The sequence below is a fragment of the Phasianus colchicus genome, chromosome Z (assembly GCF_987193195.1).
Source record: "Phasianus colchicus chromosome Z, bPhaCol1.hap1.1, whole genome shotgun sequence".
Taxonomy (NCBI): domain Eukaryota; kingdom Metazoa; phylum Chordata; class Aves; order Galliformes; family Phasianidae; genus Phasianus; species Phasianus colchicus.
In genome coordinates, this window is record NC_143476.1 from 1,537,836 (window position 1) to 1,558,928 (window position 21,093).

General features: G+C 50.0%; 1 protein-coding gene and 1 long non-coding RNA gene across 2 annotated transcripts in view; both read left to right on the forward strand.

The window, feature by feature from the left end:
* The window catches only part of LOC149912169 (uncharacterized), a 125,359-nt gene extending 124,376 nt beyond the window's left edge, over window positions 1–983 (forward strand). The window contains exons 3-4 of the long non-coding RNA XR_016461588.1: window positions 741–807; window positions 908–983. This is a non-coding gene — a long non-coding RNA (uncharacterized LOC149912169). The remainder of the gene's footprint in view (window positions 1–740; window positions 808–907) is intronic.
* A 958-nt stretch (window positions 984–1,941) lies between these two features.
* Window positions 1,942–7,464, forward strand: LOC149912174 (rho GTPase-activating protein 32-like). The gene is made up of 13 exons (XM_090130692.1): window positions 1,942–2,061; window positions 2,610–2,696; window positions 3,040–3,117; window positions 3,769–3,891; window positions 4,073–4,150; window positions 4,464–4,545; window positions 5,025–5,168; window positions 5,445–5,547; window positions 5,643–5,775; window positions 5,941–6,023; window positions 6,161–6,268; window positions 6,622–6,767; window positions 7,256–7,464. Exons 3-13 carry the CDS (start codon window positions 3,064–3,066, stop codon window positions 7,462–7,464), a joined length of 1,263 nt encoding a protein of 420 aa, XP_089986818.1. The 5' UTR covers window positions 1,942–2,061; window positions 2,610–2,696; window positions 3,040–3,063.
* The last annotated feature ends 13,629 nt before the right edge of the window (window positions 7,465–21,093 follow it).

A 21,093-nucleotide genomic window follows, 5' to 3' on the forward strand; every position in this document is an offset into this window, starting at 1 on the left:
AGCTGGAGCACACAGGTGATGTACATTCCACTTGTGAACATTCCTGCAATTCCAGAGAGCGTGCGCCTGTTCCAATCACTGTTGCACAGATTAAAAACTGATTGCAGATGAGCTGTTTTGGTATGGGGTTCTTGCCAACGGTCTGCAGTGGCTGTGTGATTCCTCAAGGAGTTGCTCTCCAGCCCAAAGGTCATGTCCTAAGTCGACCAGATCCCGTTTGTGTCCAGAAATGGCTGACAACAGATCAGCTGCTGGTCAAGTTTCTAACATCACACTGGCCTTGCTCCAGTGTCTGCGTCATCAGCCCCAGCACATACGGTGCACCTCTTCAAGGCTTTGCAACACTGAGACTCTGCACTTGGGCTCCAGACATCCTGCTGCACCAAGAGGTTATTCTAGCATAACCACGATTATAGGCAGTGTTTAGACAAGCTCTTACAGGAAAACCATGAACACAAGGCTAAAGAGAGACTAAGTGATGCACTGTGCAGGAATACTCATGGAAGTCTTCACAGTGCAGGAGTCTGATCTGATTACAGATGCTGTGCTTTAAGTACCCCTTATCATATCTTTTTTTTCACTGTTGTGCAGGGGTTGGACTCAGTGATCTCTGGAGGCTGGAGATGCTGTTTGCTAATGGAAGATGGAGAGAGGGAAAGCAAGTAAAAGGCATGCTGTGCATAGCCACCACATGACATCTGCACCATTTCCCCCTGCACCAAGGAGGAGCAGCTCACAAGCTTGGCCTGGGCCAGGGAAGGGAGCAGACAAACATCTGGACCGACCCCAAACGAGCTGGTTCTGCAGGTTGGGTGTCTGCTGCTGCTTGTCTCACATCCTGCTGCTCAGCGGTAGATTTGTTCCTGCTCAGTGCTAACAGGAAACTCACACAGCATTTCTGTTTCAGCTGTGCCAACGCTTTGATCCCTTGCTGCTTGGATGGGGCGTTTGAAGAAGGATGCCTGTGCTGATGTCCAGCCAGGCTTTGGGGATGAGTCTCCACACCAGGGTACGACTGACAGGACTGAGGGTTGGGGATCCAGCCAGGTCGAGTCCAGTGTGCTTAGCTCTTGTTCTTAGTGCTTGTTTTTGCTCAGGAGGGCAGGAGGTGAACCTCGTGAACCAATGCCTGCAGACGGGGTTTGCAGAGAAAGAGGTCCTGCAGGCCTTGTGTGACAGCCACGGAGCTGCAGCGAGGCTGCATCCGTGTAAAACACCAGAGATCCACGGAGGTGTGAAGGGGAGCTGTGGGCTGCAGTCACGCAGGAAGGGATGTGCATGCTCGGGGTTTGGTTGTTGTGTGTGTGTTAAGTGACTGTGATACCACTGCTGGGTCAGTGTGAGTGTACGGAACAAGTGTGACAGCCTTTTTGATGGAGCCCTGTGAAAGGAGTCCTATGGACTTGAGATCCAACTATCAGCCCGTGGGCATCATCCAGGAGTTGGGGTAGGGGATGAGGCAAGGGAAGTTGGGCTAAGAAAGGGATAAAGCAGTCTGGCAGTAGTTCTGTGTTTCTCCCATCTCCTGCTTTATTTCCTTCCAGGTGAAATAGATGGGTGCTGCAACATGCCCTTGAATGTAACAAAAGCCACTCTAGTGTGGATTTGACATGGGCCCAGCACTGCAAGGTACGCTGCTGGGAGGAAGCGTCCATCTGGCTGAGGGCAGGAAGGCCCTCCAGAGGGATGCACTGAGGCCAGTTGTGCGAGGCTCAACAAGAGCAAGCGCCAGGTCCTGCGCTTTGGTCATGACGACCCCGTGCCAGCTTCTCCAGGATTTGGCTGGGGTAGAATTCCAAGCAGCCCCTGATTCCAGAACGTTGGGCTGGGCTGTTGAAATCTTCTGCCCTTGTGCCTGGTCTTGCCTCCCCACCCTGTGCGTCGTGGTGGAGCAGCCTGGTGGCCCTCAGTGATGTCATAAGGGCTAGAATGAGGGGAGGAGCAGTGCGTGCTGCGTCCCTTCATTGGAGCGCTGGAGCTCTGACTGAGCAGCTCGCTTGTTGCACTTGTGCACCGACTGCGTCCCTTTGTCTTCACACCGTCCTGTGCAGCACCTTGTAGGTAAGCTGAGACAGTGTGGGAGAGACGGGGGGACAGTGAGTGCTGAGAACTGCTGGCTGGCGGAGCTCATAGGATCACATTATCTCCATCAGCAGAGGGGTGGCCATGAGGGACAGGGAGGTGATCGTCCCCCCCTGCTCTGCTCTTGTGAGGCCCCAGCTGCAGTACAGTGTCCAGAAAGACAGGGAGCTGTTGGAGAGGGTCCAGAGGCGAGCCACAGAGATGATCAGGGGACAGGAGCACCTCCCCTGCAAAGACAGGCTGAGGGAGCTGGGCTTGTTCAGCCTGGAGAAATGAAGGCTGTGGGGTGACCTCATGGCAGCCTTCAGTACCTAAAGGGAGCCTAAAAAGAGGAGGGGAATCAACTCTTTGAAAGGGTAGATAACAGCAGGACAAGGGGAAATGGTTTTAAGTTGAAAACTTAAGTTTTTAAGTTGAGGGAGGGCAGATTTTGGATTTTCCGTCGTAGTCTTTGCTAAACCGTGGAAGCAAACTGACCTGCTCTTTCTCTCTCCTCTCTCCACCCTCTGCCTGCTTCCCTGCTGCAGCTTTTGCTCGTGGAAGATCAGAGCAAAGTGACAAGGAACGGCTGCGGATTCGTGAGATTTCTCTTCCTCGTTCTGATCTCTTGCCAGGTACCTGCCATGGTTTGTCTCCCCACATGCTTTAGCAGCCCGTGACGCCCCATGTTTAGTAACACAGCCTCATCCAGCTTTGATGGGACGCTGGTCACGTGTGGGTTTTCTCCACGTGCTCTGCAGCTCAGCCCTCAGAAGGATGCTGTCTGTGGTGCTGTGACCAGCTGGTTTTATGGAAAGCAATCCCTTAGGCAAAGAGTCCCAGCCCCAGCTTGTGCAGAGCTGCACAGCATCACCAGGGACACCAGCAGGCGTGCTTGGGCTGTGTGAGTGTGCCCGACAGCTGTAGGGAGCACAGCAGAGATGTGAACAGTGAACATAAAAGTGTGTTTCTTTTCAGTTCCAGCTTGTCACACCTACGCTGATGGCTGTGGCGTGCAGCGAGATCAGCTGTGGGCCTGACCTGGCATGGACAGAGGTAGAGTATGAAGCTCTGATTGGTCTTTGTTCCCTGACTGCAGCCAGCAGAGTGAGCCGCAGATGTGCTCTCCTGCTTTCCAAGGGAGCTCCTCTGTGGCAAGACAGTAGTGCAAGTGTGGCAAGTTTATAAAAGTACCAGAGCCATCTCGGGTGTTGTGTTTGTCCTCTACTGACTTTTCCCTTGAAATGGCTGCAGAAACAACAATCATTCTCTGCTCTGTTTGGCCTCGCTGTTGGTTGGACTGCTCAAGAGAGCTGCTTGGTGCTTGCAATGGCACTGTTTGCACCTTGTAACTGCAGCCGTAGCTTTGGTTTCCCTCTTCACGGTCTCCTAGCATCTGAAACAGTCAGCCTTCCTGCACAAAGAGCGCAGGAAAGGAGGGGGCAAAATGGACAAGGCCACCTGTCTGCATCAGTGCCATTGCTGATTAGTCTGGGTGGGGAGAGATGCATCTTTGCATTGCCTGGCGTGTGCCTGCTGCACACCAGGGAGAGAAACAGCCGTTATTAGACTTGCAGTTCCTTCTGAAGTGCCCATGATAAGGACCAAGTGCATTTCCTGCAGCTTTCTCTGCAGATGTGCTCCTCACCTTGAAATCCTCCTTGTTGGTTCCCAGCTCCTCACCGTGGCCTGTGCTCTCTGTTTCAGGCTGAGAACAAGGGGAAGCCCCTGCTGGACCATGAGGTGGCACCTGTGAATGTTCCAGCTATTGCTGCTGCCCATGCTATTAAGAGATACGTTGCCCAGGCAGCGGATGAACTCTCCTTTGAGGTAAGCAGTTCAAGGCGTTCCTTGTTGCTCAATTTTACAATGGCAAATGCCTTCAGAGCTGCACTGGTGCAAGTGCTCTCATGCTCGGCGATGTTTGGCAGTGCAGAAGAATGCAGTCATTTGAGCTGTGCTTTCCTCCCAGCCGTGCTGAAGCTGGGATTGACGTTGCAATCTCTTGCAGGTGGGAGACATCATCTGTGTCATCGACATGCCACCAAAGGAGCTGACCCCCTGGTGGAGAGGCAAGCTCGGCTTCCAGGTAGGCACAAGCTTCAGACTGGAGAGTGCAACTTCAGTAAAGGCAGGAATCTCAGCTTAGAGCTGCTCTGCCTGCACAGGATGCCCAGTGGACATAAACAGTTTCCTTGTGTCGGTGTCAGAGGACCTTGCCTTTGGCTGCAAATGTTGAAAAATTATTACCTTTATGCTGTGAACTATGGCCATTTTCTGCTGGATAGTCTTATGGAACGTCAGGCAAGCACGTTCTGAGGGAAATGTTACGTGCCTTTTGGTTTAACAGTTCAGATCTGAGAAGTGCTGCATGCAATAGTTGGCTTCTCTTCTTGTTACAGGCTGGATTTTTCCCAGGGGAGTGTGTGGAACTCATTAATAAGAACATTCCTGAGGCACTCATCAATTCTGTGCCAAAGCCAGGTATGGATGTTACATTTGATGGTGTGGGAAAGCAAAATGAAGTCTTTTTGGGGGTATGTTCCATGTTTAGTACCTCCTTTATCCATCCCACATTGTCCTCTGGGTTGATGATTCTTCATGCACACCATGGGGCAGAGATTTGGCCCAATCCTCCTGTGTTTATGATTGGACTTGGCAAAACTATAGAATCTTCATAGAATGGCTTGGGATGGAAGGGACCTCAGGGATCATCATGCTCCAACCCTCCTGCCTCAGGATGGTCTCCCAGCCCCCACATTTAATGTCAGATTAGACCAGGCTGCCCAGGGCCCCATCCAGCCTGGCCTTGGGCTCCTCCAGAGATGGGGAAAATCCCTTTTTGTATGTACTGGTTGGTAATGTTCTTCCCGTTCTGACGTGCTCTGTAGAATGTGCTGTGCTCGGCCTCGTCCAACGGAGCCAAACCTGAAATGACCTGGTTTCTTCCTTTTGTTGTGCAGAGCCCAAGAAACGCAGCAAGATCCTCACCTTCCTTCGTTCCTTGGTGAAGGCCCGCCCAAAGAAACCGACCGAGCGGGAGGTGGAGAAGGAAAGGGTGTTTGGCGGTGACCTGGGAGAGCATCTTCTCCACTCCGGTCGTGATGGTAAGGAGCTGCCCATTCCTGAGATCTTCCTCTGCTGGCATCTAAATAAGATGAAAGGGAGCTCATATCTAGCAGGGGGTAGGCTGATAGCAGTGGAGGCACGTGTAATGGGAGTTGATGGCTGAAGGATAAAGTGAGGCGGATACTCCTAAGAGACAAGCACATCTGTATTTGCTTCAGCCAAGCCTGGCTGGGCTTAATGGATGGGATGTGAAGCACAGCCTGCAGCAGGACTTGAATCAGGAGCTCCACTGACGGCTGGCACGTGTTCTTCAGTCCCCCAGGTCCTCCAGAGCTGCGCTGAGTTCATTGAGCAGCACGGCGTGGTGCAGGGGATATACCGCCTGTCCGGCGTCGCGTCCAACATCCAGAGACTGCGGTAAGAGTGCTGCGACTGACACAGCCTGAGTGCATCTGGTGTGGCTTTGGGCTTGCCTTCCTCTCGCTCAACCGGGTTTGCGTCCCTCTCTCCAGGCAGGAATTTGAGTCGGAGCAGATTCCTGAGCTCACCGTCCGTGACATTCACAGCGTGAGCTCCCTCTGCAAGATGTACTTCAGGGAGCTCCCGAACCCTCTGCTCACCCACCAGCTGTACGGCAAGTTCTCGGTAAGCACAAGGCCACGTCTTTCATTTCCCTCTTCCTGGGCCTCTTGGCAGATGGCTGCAGCAGTGCCCCAGCTCGGAGGCCCTTTTGCTGTCAGCCCCACGAGGTTTACTCGCAGTGGTGTACTAGCCTGATTGGTGTCTCGCTCCCTTTCTGCACTACTCCAGGATGCTGTTGGTGCCGCTACAGAGGAGGAGCGGCTGCTCAGAATGCAGGACGTCATCCAGCAGCTGCCCGCTCCTCACTACAGGTCAGTGCTGCCCTCAGCCTGCTGAGCTCAGCCCTGCTGCATTGCAGAGGGCAACGATGCGGTTCCAGCCTTTGTCTTTCTGAATTGCAGCACGGCATGCTCGTTGGTGCTGAACATTTGCCTCTCTTGTTTTCCAGGACACTGGAGTTCCTGATGAGACACTTGGCGTGTCTGGCTGGGAGCTCCACCATCACAAACATGCATGCCAGGAACCTAGCCATTGTGTGGGCTCCAAACCTCTTAAGGTAAACTTCTGCTTCGGTTTCAACACTTCCTCTGTTCTCCAGTTAAGAAAAGCAGTCCTCTCTTTTTCTCCATCAAATGTGCTCTTCTCCTGTAAAATCTGTGGCTGACAGAAGAGCAGGAGCCTGAGCTGTTCTCCAACCCCACGGGCACAATGTCTAGGTGACAATTTCTGCAGTCTTGTTGAGATGGGACTGACGTGTCCTTGATCATCCAGGGGAATTTCTGCAGTGGCATCACTGATTGCCCACTGCGGAAGTCTCCAGAGCCTCAGCTGACAGCTTTTGGCTGCAACAATTCAGACTCGGGGAAACGGTCTTGGAGAAATGACTTCTAAAATCTGCCTTTTCTACAGATCACAGCAGAACGAGTCTGCCTGCGCCAGCGGAAGAGCTGCCTGCATGGAGCTGCAGACGCAGTCGGATGTGGTGGAATTCATCATCAACCACACCGACGTCCTCTTCTGCTCCAAATCCGGAGCAGACATTGCAGATGCAGCAGGTGAGTGTCTTCCTCCATTAGCTTGATCTTGACCTGACACCTTGACCAAATGCAGGCCTTCTCCAGGATGTTTGAGATACTCTTTTACCATCAAGGGGACAGCAGACCTCTGGGCTTCCATTAGGGTATGGCATCCTGTTGCTGGATGCTGAGAATGTCCAAGCCCAAATTTCACAAGGAGGAAACCGTCATTATTATGGTTTGCACGCAGGAAAAGCTTGATGCAAGTGTGGCAGCGAAGCTTTCTCAGTTCCCTGCCCCCATTTCCTTGTTTTTTTCCTTGCCTATTTTGATACAGTAAGCTGCTCTTAATGATGACCGTGTCCTTTGCCATAAACACACCTCTGCCCACATGGTTATTTTGAGCTCCTCTTCTTCCAGTGGCTCGGATAAGCAAGCCTGAGAAAAATACAGCACCTCCCCCAGAACTGTGGTGGCTGTGCTGCTGCTTTCTGATCCTCGCTCTTAACTGTGGTTTTCCCTGACAGGGCACAATTCTCTCCCAGGGCCCAAGTCTGTGGGGGTCTCTTCTGCTGCCACAAAGCTGCTCAGCCTGGAGGAGGCACAGGCACAGAGGCGAGGCCACAGCAGCTCTCCTGTTGTGACAGAGAGCAGCCGGGACAATGAAGTGGAAGAAAGCCCTGCAGCTGGACAGGGCAAATTCCACACCGTCATTGACTTTCCATCTGAAAGGTAAAGAGGACTTTCTTTTCCAGCACCTAGCATCATTGTTTGGGTGGGTTTTTCTGTTTTTCTTTCCATGATTTCTAGTGCCAAAACTTGCTGAAACTAAGTTATGCTACTGGTGGGGTTTTCCAGATGTCAGGGCCACTGCCTGAAAACAATTCCAGTTCTCCTCTAAGCAGAGCAGTTGGTCAGACTTGCTGGCACTAGAAATTAAACATGGCAGTGAGATGAGGCTGATGAGGTGCTAATGTAAGAGTCAGAGATGCTTTTGAGCTTCCTTTATGGCTGCACGGTTCCTCAGAAAGCAGTTACACCTGCCAGCTAAATCAAAGCACTCCCTCAGATGCTGTGCTGTACAGCTGTGGAGCCTTTGCTCACATGCTCTGCATCTTGCTTGACAGATGTGAGGGGAATTCAGCCAGCAAGACTTCAGGGCTGAGCTGTAGAACGGAGCCATCCTCAACTGTTGCAAACAGAGCGAGTTTCTAAGTTGTGTTTCTGCAGAAACCAGGCAGTCCCAGGAACAAGAAACTGCTGCCAAGAGCTCAGTGCTGCTCTTCCCTCACCCTGCACCACGCACGACTCACAGCATTGGCTGTTTTCTCTCTCCAGGCAAAATCCACCCAGCAAGACTGAGGAATCGCCAGCTAGCAGTTGGTGTTGCTGCTTCAGGCTCAGAAAGCCATCCTCTGGGAGCAAACGCCAACTGCAGCGCAATGCCAGGCAGCCCTCTGAAACAGCAGTGGTAGTCCTGGCAGGTAAGGGTGCAAATGCAGCTTCCAAATCCCTGCTTTTCAGGAGCATAGAATTCAAGCTTGCTCTGCACTTGTATCTCCTTCTGGCGTTCCAGCCCCAGCCTAGCATTTTCAGTTCACCCCTGATCAAGAACCACTGTCGTAATTAAGTTTGACACTAACCCCTGTGTATCCTTTCTAGGTGAATCGAGCCTTTGCCAAGCCATAAGATCCAGGGCAAGTAGCGAGGATGCTCTCTGTGCTTCCATCAGTGGAGAGCTCTTAGGAAGCACAAATTGCTGCAGTTCCAACAGCAGCCTTCCATCTGACAACATTAATGGAGAGAAGGAGCTCATCGAAGTCCATGCCCTCATTACACCTGGCTCTGCTGAAGTTGCTGACCTGGGCCTGCAAGACACCACAGTCACAAGTGTGGTCTGTCACCCAGTGTCTCTGCAGTGCAACCCATCCCAAGAGCAGTGTGAGTGCCCTGACAGCAGCACCTCCATGCAGGAGCAGGTCAGCGTCAGTGAGGAGGAGCAGAGCCTCTTGCAGGGGGACTTTCAATCAGGCCTCCAGTCCCAGGCACCGGACAGCAGCACTGAGAGCTCTGAGCCACTCTCTCCATGACAAGACAGGATGAGTCCCATCTTCACCATCGACCTCTCACACCCTCCTGTCTTTTATACAATAATAAAAAGCACACTCGTGCTCAATCAACGCCTTGACTGCCTCCAGAGTCTTCATTCACACGGACTGGGATGAATGCAGCACACAGCAAGGCACCTCAGCTTGCAATGCTGTGGCTGTGGGGTGCGTGCAGCACAGCTCCGGGTTTGTTCCTGTTTTGTCTGGCTTTGGGATGTCTGCAGGGGGAGCTCTGCTACCATTTGGCATGGTAGCAAATAATCTCTCGCATCCTGGATGCTGCTCATGATACTCCCAAGCTTCCTGGCTGTGGCTTTGTGATGCTTTTCAGGGCTTTCTGATGCATTTTCATGCCTTGGATGTTCCTTAACACCTCCCTCCTCCCATCATGTCCTTTCCTGGCTCCCACCTACGAACTGGCCCTGCAGATCATCTCCAGACCTGTCATCAGCACACTGCGGCAGGAGAAGCTCCCCCTGGCCAACGTCAGGCAGTACTGCTTGGTCTGCAGCTCAGTGGCCATTTCCCTTTTAGGCGGCTCCTGCAGAAGAATCAAGCAGCAGAAGAATTTGCTCACCCTGCACCACACAAATGCTGCAAAAGCAGAAACAACCTGGGAATCTCTGGTTTGCAAGACTTCACAGACACTTATTGACTGTGTCTGATGGTTCCCTCCCATCCTTGATTTCCTTCTCCCCTTCTCCTCGTCTGATCCCACTGCTGAGCCATGATCAAGCTGCCCAGTGTGGCAGAGCATCGTGCAGAGCCGTGCTGGCACCTCCTCCCCTTCCTCTCCTGCAGCTCAGCCTGCAACCTGAGCAAGTTTTTTTCTGAGAAAGTGACCAGCTCTTTTCCATCCCTTTGCCCCTACAAACAGTTGTCCAGAGGATCTCGTCCAAGAATTCCTGGAACAGCCTGCAGCTGGCTCTCCTGAAGTTCAGGCTCCTGCCTTTGCTTCCTGCCAGGCCCGCATTGCTTGAGATCACCAACTCAAGGAGGGCATGGTCACTGCAGCCCTGACCGCCTCCTGTCGTAACCCCTGGTGTGCACCATGTCCAGCAATGCTTCCCTTCTGCTTGCTGTGCCCAATGCCTGCACCACAGAGTGATTCTCACTGCACTCCAGGAGTCTGTCAGATTGCTTGCAGCCAGCCATGCTGATTTCCCAGACTGACTGGAATCCCCCATCAGGATGAGAGTCAGTGAGTGCGATGCTTCTGCTGGCTGCAGTAAGCAGCTCCCACCAACAGGCTCTCTTTCCAGGCGGCTGTAGCAGACCCTCACCTCCAGAAGCCCTGCACTGCTGCACTTCCTAATTTTACCCACAAGTTCACAACCTGCTCATGGCTCTTCTTAGTTCTTTGCAGTCAACTTCTCATCATAGAGGGCAAATCCCTTGCCTTCCAGAATTCCATAGTATCAATTGTGTCTGCTTTATGTCAGGATTTTTTGTCTTTCTTTTCTTTTCCCATTTTCTAGGTAGGAAAATGAATTTCTGAGCCAGGAGAAGCAGAAGTGAAACAGTCTTCCTGGCACTGCTCAGGTTGCAGGAGTTGCCAAGTGCTCCTCAGGTAATGTGTGCTGAAGAGCTGACCTTGGTGGCAGGGGCTGTGGCTGCATTTTGTGCCTGTCATGCGGGAATCCAAGAAAGCCTATTCAGAGCAGGAGCTGCAGAGCGAGATAAACATCACGAGAAGGTAAGGCTGAGAAGCAAGGACACCTCCAGAAAGAAGAGAAAAACTGAGTCAAGTGAGCTGCGTGACGGCCGTGTGATGCTGACCATGATTGGAGGAAGAGCGCATGGCTGGGAATGACTGATGGCTCTGGTTGGATGGGTGCCTGTGTGCACAGAGTTAAGGAGTGTTTGTGGGATGTTTTGCTGGCATCTAACGGCTGTAAGGGGAAGTCAAGAGAGAAAACTTGTGAATGCATATAAGGGATGTTAAAATCTGGAATGGATTGTTTGGATCATTCACATCTGAGTCCAGATTGCCACACTGCCTAAACCTGGGGCCTAGGATTTTCCTTTAAGAGTGCCAACTGCTCATTTTAAATGATAAAAAGTAACATTGAAAAAAGCTTCCCTCCTTGCATTAGAATAAGGCATTGATATTTGATGTTTCTGTCTTTCCATTCCTTTAGCAGCCTGGGTGTTGATGCAGCTGCATGCATCTGCTGCCCTCCCCTTCTGTTTTGTGTAAAAGAACAGTAAAATATGCAATCAGTGTGAGATCTTTCTGAAGTATTTTACTTTATTTGCCCCTAGGCTGCAATGGCTGGGAAATGGCAGTGTCACCCAGGAGCCCACACGGCGACCTGATGTCTCATTGTTGGGGTCTATTGGAAACCACCACGATGACAAAAGAATGCCTGGGATTCCTCCGGCCCAAATGCCAAACCTTGCACTTGGCTGTGCTGAACCTCATCAGGTTCACCCAGGCCCACCTCTCAAGTCTGCTGAGCTCAAACAGATGTCATTTTTCTCGTGTCCTTCCATTCCGAGTCCATCTGTTCCCCAAAGCAAAAGAATTTGGAGGGAACCACCGACAGTTATGTGAGCGATTTCAGCGTCTATTTCTGATCATGGCAACAACTTCAGAGGTCACACTTAATTTACGGTGCCCGTTGTAATTCTGACCAAGGCTGCAGTTGCAGCTGACTTCCCAAGGCTGCAAGACGTGGTGGTGACACAGCCTTGTGCTTCTGCATTGGTGCTCATCCCACGTTTCCTTTCTCTGTCTCGCAGGTCAGCTCCTGCTGGAAGCAGATGGTATCCCAGTGTGAATGAAGGTCAGTGCAGGAGCAGCTGCTGATGGGAGGAAGGAAGTCCATGCTGAAGAGCTCTGAAGCATCTGCAGGTATGGTTCTGGAGGAGGCAGCAGTGATGTCGGAGGGCTCCCAGCAGGAAGCTGTCTCATCCAAATGCTTTCTGAGTGGTTGGAAGGGATCTTTCTGCATGACAGCAGCACCAGCTGCTTGCTTCAAATGCTGCAAAGACAAGGATTAGCACGAGTTCCAGTATCTACAGTATCATCACGAATCACGATAGGATTACAATGTGTCCTCATACAAACGCAGCCATTTCTCTCTGAGTCCAGAGGCTGTCCGGAAAGCATCTTTGAGGTCTCTCACACCAAACCACTGCTGTCCGTGTGGGATCTGACTCATTAGGGTATAGGGGTTAGGAACCACAGGCTGTCTTTTGAGAACGGGTTCAGTCATTTCCTTACATCTTGCACCAGCCGATACGTGCCGTCTGCCTTCCGTGCCGACAGGATTGGGGTGTTATAAGGCCACAGACAAGGTTCCAGAAGACCATCCTTAAGCACTGTCTGTGTTACAGCTTTTAGACCCACTCTCCCTTCTAAGGCTATGGGATATTGTTGCTGTTTCACAGCTCCACTCCCTCCTTGGGCAGTTCTTTGTAAGGGAAAATTGTGAGTCCACCCCGATTTCCTTCCCCTGCCCACACCTTTGGATTCATTTCTTCTTCATCACAGCTGTTAACACATTCATTGACCCCTGATATCTGTTTCACAGACTTGCAGCTGTAATCCTCATTTAACTGTTAAATCTCTCCCCCATAAATCGGTCCCTGCTTCAGGCACAGAGAACAATTGCCCTGCAACTATTTTATCTTTCCATTTTAGTTCTGTGGTCTCCAAGAGTGGAGCTGTCATTTCTGATCCCTCAGCCCCAGTTATGCACAACAGCCACATCCAGATACACGTCTGGTACCTCTGAACTAGCTAATGCTGCAGGATGGAATGTTGTTTCTGCACTGGCTATCAAATGTGGGATTGCTCTGAAGCAGTACAGCACAATGTGTTTTGTAATTTGCCCTTAGAAACAGTTTGAAAAAGTAGAAAGACTTTATTAATATTAGTAAAAAGAAGTTATTTCATAACATATTTTAGAAATACAGTTGTTCAATCATGTGATCAATTCTCACTTACAGAACTGTAATAGTTACAAATTGCATGGGTTTAGTATTAAGGACCAGAAAGCATGTTGTAAGGCCATTCTGTTTGGATAGGAGAAGCTCAGCAAAAGAAAAACAGACTCCAAAGAAGCCAGGGCCTCCACACAAGGCCGAACTGACTCACTCTGTGGGCAGGTTGGGATGCAACAGGCAGGCATCAAGAGACTCCCCTCTGTCCTCCTTCCAAACTTCTCTCTCTTCAGGGATGAGCAGGTGTCCAGAAATAGTGGCCAAGTGTTGATACGCAGCTGGCAGACGTTCAATAATTAGCAGTATACCTGCTGAGCTAGCAACAATTGGTGTTTAGCCAGTCACACACAGAATGGCCCGGGTGGGAAGGGACCTCAAGGATCAGGAATCTCCAACTCCCTGCCACAGGCAGGGACACCAGCCTCTGCAGCACTGCACATATGCACACGGCTGGATAGAAACAGCAGTGTGGGAAAAAACTGTATGTTGTGGATGAAAAGGGTGAATCAGAATGGCTTAACAGGTGTCCCACAAGGAAAAGCAATCCCTTACCTGCTGTGCCATGCTCATGGCACCAGCAATGCAGATGCCAGCAGCTGATGCCCACAAGGACAGCCAGCCTGGACTTATTTTCATTACATATCTTTGTCCTGATGTCCTTCTAGAAGCTGGAACATTTCTCCCTCTGAGCAGCAGAGGGCAGGAGAGATCCAAGGTGAGGGCACACTCTCCTCTATTTATCTAGCACTGAAAGATTAAGACAAAATGAAAACCAGATGTGTTTCCCTGCCCATGGCAAACACCAGCCTTTCCATCCTTACAGTCTTCCTGACTTCAGCAGCAATGGAATCAACATCCCACACACCTTTGCCATGTCTGGCAGAGGTTGCAGCTCTTTCTCTTGCATACCTCTTGCTTTCAAGTCAACAGTGACTGTGTCACACAAGGAAAAGCAATCTTTTACCTGCTGTGCCATGCTCGAGGCAGCAGCAATGCAGATGCCAGCAGCTGATGCCCACAAGGACAGCCAGCCTGCACTTATTTTCATTACATATCTTTGTCCTGATGTCCTTCTAGAAGCTTGGACATTTCTCCATCTCAGCAGAAGTGGGCAGGAGGGGTCCAAGATGAGGGCACACTCTCCTCTTTTTCTGGCACACAAAGACAAAGAGAAGATGAAAACCAGATGTGTTTCCCAGCCCATGGCAAACACCAGAATTTCCATCCTTACAGTCTTCCTGACTTCAGCAATAATTGAAACAACATCCCACGCACCTTTGCCATGTCTGGCAGAGGTTGCAGCTCTTTCTATTGCATCCCTCTAGCTTTCAAGTCAAGAGCTCCTGTGTCACACAAGGAAAAGCAATCTTTTACCTGCTTTGCCATGCTCATGGCAGCAGCAATGCAGATGCCAGCAGCAGATGCCCACAAGGACAGCCAGCCTGGACTTATTTTCATTACATATCTTTGTCCTGATGTCCATCTACAAGCTTGGAAATTTCTCCATCTCAGCAGAAGTGGGCAGCAGGGGTTCAAGGTGAGGGCACACTCTGCTCTTTATCTGGCACTCAAAGAGAAAGAGAAAATGAAAACCAGATGTGTTTCCCTGCCCATGGCAAACACCAGCCTTTCCATCCTTACAGTCCTTCCTGACATCAGCACTAACTCAAACAACATCCCACTCACCTTTGCCATGTCTGGCAGAGGTTGCAGCTCTTTCTATTGCATCCCTCTAGGTTTCAAGTCAAGAGCTCCTGTGTCACACAAGGAAAAGCAATCTTTTACCTGCTGTGCCATGCTCATGGCAGCAGCAATGCAGATGCCAGCAGCTGATGCCCACAAGGACAGCCAGCCTGGACTTATTTTCATTACACTTCTTTGTCCTGATGTCCTTCTAGAAGCTTGGACATTTCTCCCTCTCAGCAGCACAGGGGAGGAGAGCTCCAAGGTGAGGGCCAACTATCCCATGTTTATCTGGCACTCAAAGAGAAAGAGAAAATGAAAACCAGATGTGTTTCCCTGCCCATGGCAAACACCAGCCTTTCCATCCTTACAGTCTTCCTGACTTCAGCAATAATTGAAACAACATCCCACTCACCTTTGCCATGTCTGGCAGAGGTTGCAGCTCTTTCTATTGCATCCCTCTAGCTTTCAAGTCAAGAGCTCCTGTGTCACACAAGGAAAAGCAATCTTTTACCTGCTTTGCCATGCTCAAGGCAGCAGCAATGCAGATGCCAGCAGCAGATGCCCACAAGGACAGCCAGGCTGGACTTATCTTCATTAAATATCTTTGTCCTGATGTCTTTCCAGAAGCTGGGACATTTCTCCATCTCAGCAGAAGAGGGCAGGAGGGGTCCAAGGTGAGGGCACACTCTGCTCTTTATCTGGCACTCGAAGAGAAAGAGAAAATGAAAACCAGATGTGTTTCCCTCCCCATGGCAAACACCAGCCTTTCCATCCTTACAGTCCTCCTGACATCAGCACTAACTGAAACAACATCCCACTCACCTTTGCCATGTCTGGCAGAGGTTGCAGCTCTTTCTATTGCATCCCTCTAGCTTTCAAGTCAAGAGCTCCTGTGTCACACAAGGAAAAGCAATCTTTTACCTGCTGTGCCATGCTCATGGCAGCAGCAATGCAGATGCCAGCAGCTGATGCCCACAAGGACAGCCAGCCTGGACTTATTTTCATTACATGTCTTTGTCTTGATGTCCTTCTAGAAGCTTGGACATTTCTCCATCTCAGCAGCAGAGGGCAAGAGAGTTCCAAGTTGAGGGCAAACTATCCCATGTTTATCTGGCACTCAAAGAGAAAGAGAAAATGAAAACCAGATGTGTTTCCCTGCCCATGGCAAACACCAGCCTTTCCATCCTTACAGTCCTCCTGACATCAGCACTAATTGAAACAACATCCCACTCACCTTTGCCATGTCTGGCAGAGGTTGCAGCTCTTTCTATTGCATCCCTCTAGCTTTCAAGTCAAGAGCTCCTGTGTCACACAAGGAAAAGCAATCTTTTACCTGCTGTGCCATGCTCATGGCAGCAGCAATGCAGATGCCAGCAGCAGATGCCCACAAGGACAGCCAGCCTGGACTTATTTTCATTACATATCTTTGTCCTGATGTCCTTCTAGAAGCTTGGACATTTCTCCATCTCAGCAGCAGAGGAAAAGAGAGTTCCAAGTTGAGGGCAAACTATCCCATGTTTATCTGGCACTCAAAGAGAAAGAGAAAATGAAAACCAGATGTGTTTCCCTGCCCATGGCAAACACCAGCCTTTCCATCCTTACAGTCTTCCTGACTTCAGCAATAATTGAAACAACATCCCACTCACCTTTGCCATGTCTGGCAGAGGTTGCAGCTCTTTCTATTGCATCCCTCTAGCTTTCAAGTCAAGAGCTCCTGTGTCACACAAGGAAAAGCAATCTTTTACCTGCTTTGCCATGCTCATGGCAGCAGCAATGCAGATGCCAGCAGCTGATGCCCACAAGGACAGCCAGCCTGGACTTATTTTCATTACATATATTTGTCCTGATGTCCTTCTACAAGCTGGAACATTTCTCCATCTCAACAGAAGAGGGCAGGAGGGGTCCAAGGTGAGGGCACACTCTCCCCTGTTTATCTGGCACTCAAAGAGAAAGAGAAAATGAAAACCAGATGTGTTTCCCTGCCCATGGCAAACACCAGCCTTTCCATCCTTACAGTCTTCCTGACTTCAGCAATAATTGAAACAACATCCCACTCACCTTTGCCATGTCTGGCAGAGGTTGCAGCTCTTTCTATTGCATCCCTCTAGCTTTCAAGTCAAGAGCTCCTGTGTCACACAAGGAAAAGCAATCTTTTACCTGCTTTGCCATGCTCATGGCAGCAGCAATGCAGATGCCAGCAGCAGATGCCCACAAGGACAGCCAGCCTGGACTTATTTTCATTACATATCTTTGTCCTGATGTCCTTCTAGAAGCTTGGACATTTCTCCATCTCAGCAGAAGTGGGCAGGAGGGGTCCAAGGTAAGGGCACACTCTGCTCTTTATCTGGCACTCAAAGAGAAAGAGAAAATGAAAACCAGATGTGTTTCCCTGCCCATGGCAAACACCAGCCTTTCCATCCTTACAGTCCTCCTGACATCAGCACTAACTGAAACAACATCCCACTCACCCTTGCCATGTCTGGCAGAGGTTGCAACTCTTTCTATTGCATCCCTCTAGCTTTCAAGTCAAGAGCTCCTGTGTCACACAAGGAAAAGCAATCTTTTACCTGCTGTGCCATGCTCATGGCAGCAGCAATGCAGATGCCAGCAGCTGATGCCCACAAGGACAGCCAGCCTGGACTTATTTTCATTACATATCTTTGTCTTGATGTCCTTCTAGAAGCTTGGACATTTCTCCATCTCAGCAGCAGAGGGCAAGAGAGTTCCAAGTTGAGGGCAAACTATCCCATGTTTATCTGGCATTCAAAGAGAAAGAGAAAATGAAAACCAGATGTGTTTCCCTGCCCATGGCAAACACCAGCCTTTCCATCCTTACAGTCCTTCCTGACATCAGCACTAATTGAAACAACATCCCACTCACCCTTGCCATGTCTGCCAGAGGTTGCAGCTCTTTCTATTGCATCCCTCTAGCTTTCAAGTCAAGAGCTCCTGTGTCACACAAGGAAAAGCAATCTTTTACCTGCTTTGCCATGCTCAAGGCAGCAGCAATGCAGATGCCAGCAGCAGATGCCCACAAGGACAGCCAGCCTGGACTTATCTTCATTAAATATCTTTGTCCTGATGTCTTTCCCGAAGCTGGGACATTTCTCCATCTCAGCAGAAGAGGGCAGGAGGGGTCCAAGGTGAGGGCACACTCTGCTCTTTATCTGGCACTCGAAGAGAAAGAGAAAATGAAAACCAGATGTGTTTCCCTGCCCATGGCAAACACCAGCCTTTCCATCCTTACAGTCCTCCTGACATCAGCACTAATTGAAACAACATCCCACTCACCTTTGCCATGTCTGGCAGAGGTTGCAGCTCTTTCTATTGCATCCCTCTAGCTTTCAAGTCAAGAGCTCCTGTGTCACACAAGGAAAAGCAATCTTTTACCTGCTGTGCCATGCTCATGGCAGCAGCAATGCAGATGCCAGCAGCAGATGCCCACAAGGACAGCCAGCCTGGACTTATTTTCATTACATATCTTTGTCCTGATGTCTTTCCCGAAGCTGGGACATTTCTCCATCTCAGCAGCAGAGGGCAAGAGAGTTCCAAGTTGATGGCAAACTCTCGCCTGTTTATCTGGCACTCAAAGAGAAAGAGAAAATGAAAACCAGATGTGTTTCCCTGCCCATGGCAAACACCAGCCTTTCCATCCTTACAGTCTTCCTGACTTCAGCAATAATTGAAACAACATCCCACTCACCTTTGCCATGTCTGGCAGAGGTTGCAGCTCTTTCTATTGCATCCCTCTAGCTTTCAAGTCAAGAGCTCCTGTGTCACACAAGGAAAAGCAATCTTTTACCTGCTGTGCCATGCTCATGGCAGCAGCAATGCAGATGCCAGCAGCTGATGCCCACAAGGACAGCCAGCCTGGACTTATTTTCATTACATATCTTTGTCCTGATGTCCTTCTACAAGCTGGAACATTTCTCCATCTCAACAGAAGAGGGCAGGAGGGGTCCAAGGTGAGGGCACACTCTCCCCTGTTTATCTGGCACTCAAAGAGAAAGAGAAAATGAAAACCAGATGTGTTTCCCTGCCCATGGCAAACACCAGCCTTTCCATCCTTACAGTCTTCCTGACTTCAGCAATAATTGAAACAACATCCCACTCACCTTTGCCATGTCTGGCAGAGGTTGCAGCTCTTTCTATTGCATCCCTCTAGCTTTCAAGTCAAGAGCTCCTGTGTCACACAAGGAAAAGCAATCTTTTACCTGCTTTGCCATGCTCATGGCAGCAGCAATGCAGATGCCAGCAGCAGATGCCCACAAGGACAGCCAGCCTGGACTTATCTTCATTAAATATCTTTGTCCTGATGTCTTTCCAGAAGCTGGGACATTTCTCCATCTCAGCAGAAGAGGGCAGGAGGGGTCCAAGGTGAGGGCACACTCTGCTCTTTATCTGGCACTCGAAGAGAAAGAGAAAATGGAAACCAGATGTGTTTCCCTGCCCATGGCAAACACCAGCCTTTCCATCCTTACAGTCCTCCTGACATCAGCACTAACTGAAACAACATCCCACTCACCTTTGCCATGTCTGGCAGAGGTTGCAGCTCTTTCTATTGCATCCCTCTAGCTTTCAAGTCAAGAGCTCCTGTGTCACACAAGGAAAAGCAATCTTTTACCTGCTTTGCCATGCTCATGGCAGCAGCAATGCAGATGCCAGCAGCTGATGCCCACAAGGACAGACAGCCTGGACTTATTTTCATTACATATCTTTGTCCTGATGTCCTTCTAGAAGCTTGGACATTTCTCTATCTCAGCAGAAGTGGGCAGGAGGGGTCCAAGGTAAGGGCACACTCTGCTCTTTATCTGGCACTCAAAGAGAAAGAGAAAATGAAAACCAGATGTGTTTCCCTGCCCATGGCAAACACCAGCCTTTCCATCCTTACAGTCCTCCTGACATCAGCACTAACTGAAACAACATCCCACTCACCCTTGCCATGTCTGGCAGAGGTTGCAACTCTTTCTATTGCATCCCTCTAGCTTTCAAGTCAAGAGCTCCTGTGTCACACAAGGAAAAGCAATCTTTTACCTGCTGTGCCATGCTCATGGCAGCAGCAATGCAGATGCCAGCAGCTGATGCCCACAAGGACAGCCAGCCTGGACTTATTTTCATTACATATCTTTGTCTTGATGTCCTTCTAGAAGCTTGGACATTTCTCCATCTCAGCAGCAGAGGGCAAGAGAGTTCCAAGTTGAGGGCAAACTATCCCATGTTTATCTGGCATTCAAAGAGAAAGAGAAAATGAAAACCAGATGTGTTTCCCTGCCCATGGCAAACACCAGCCTTTCCATCCTTACAGTCCTTCCTGACATCAGCACTAATTGAAACAACATCCCACTCACCCTTGCCATGTCTGGCAGAGGTTGCAGCTCTTTCTATTGCATCCCTCTAGCTTTCAAGTCAAGAGCTCCTGTGTCACACAAGGAAAAGCAATCTTTTACCTGCTTTGCCATGCTCAAGGCAGCAGCAATGCAGATGCCAGCAGCAGATGCCCACAAGGACAGCCAGCCTGGAATTATCTTCATTAAATATCTTTGTCCTGATGTCTTTCCAGAAGCTGGGACATTTCTCCATCTCAGCAGAAGAGGGCAGGAGGGGTCCAAGGTGAGGGCACACTCTGCTCTTTATCTGGCACTCGAAGAGAAAGAGAAAATGAAAACCAGATGTGTTTCCCTGCCCATGGCAAACACCAGCCTTTCCATCCTTACAGTCCTCCTGACATCAGCACTAACTGAAACAACATCCCACTCACCTTTGCCATGTCTGGCAGAGGTTGCAGCTCTTTCTATTGCATCCCTCTAGCTTTCAAGTCAAGAGCTCCTGTGTCACACAAGGAAAAGCAATCTTTTACCTGCTGTGCCATGCTCATGGCAGCAGCAATGCAGATGCCAGCAGCTGATGCCCACAAGGACAGCCAGCCTGGACTTATTTTCATTACATATCTTTGTCTTGATGTCCTTCTAGAAGCTTGGACATTTCTCCATCTCAGCAGCAGAGGGCAAGAGAGTTCCAAGTTGAGGGCAAACTATCCCATGTTTATCTGGCATTCAAAGAGAAAGAGAAAATGAAAACCAGATGTGTTTCCCTGCCCATGGCAAACACCAGCCTTTCCATCCTTACAGTCCTTCCTGACATCAGCACTAATTGAAACAACATCCCACTCACCCTTGCCATGTCTGGCAGAGGTTGCAGCTCTTTCTATTGCATCCCTCTAGCTTTCAAGTCAAGAGCTCCTGTGTCACACAAGGAAAAGCAATCTTTTACCTGCTTTGCCATGCTCAAGGCAGCAGCAATGCAGATGCCAGCAGCAGATGCCCACAAGGACAGCCAGCCTGGAATTATCTTCATTAAATATCTTTGTCCTGATGTCTTTCCAGAAGCTGGGACATTTCTCCATCTCAGCAGAAGAGGGCAGGAGGGGTCCAAGGTGAGGGCACACTCTCCCCTGTTTATCTGGCACTCGAAGAGAAAGAGAAAATGAAAACCAGATGTGTTTCCCTGCCCATGGCAAACACCAGCCTTTCCATCCTTACAGTCCTCCTGACATCAGCACTAACTGAAACAACATCCCACTCACCTTTGCCATGTCTGGCAGAGGTTGCAGCTCTTTCTAT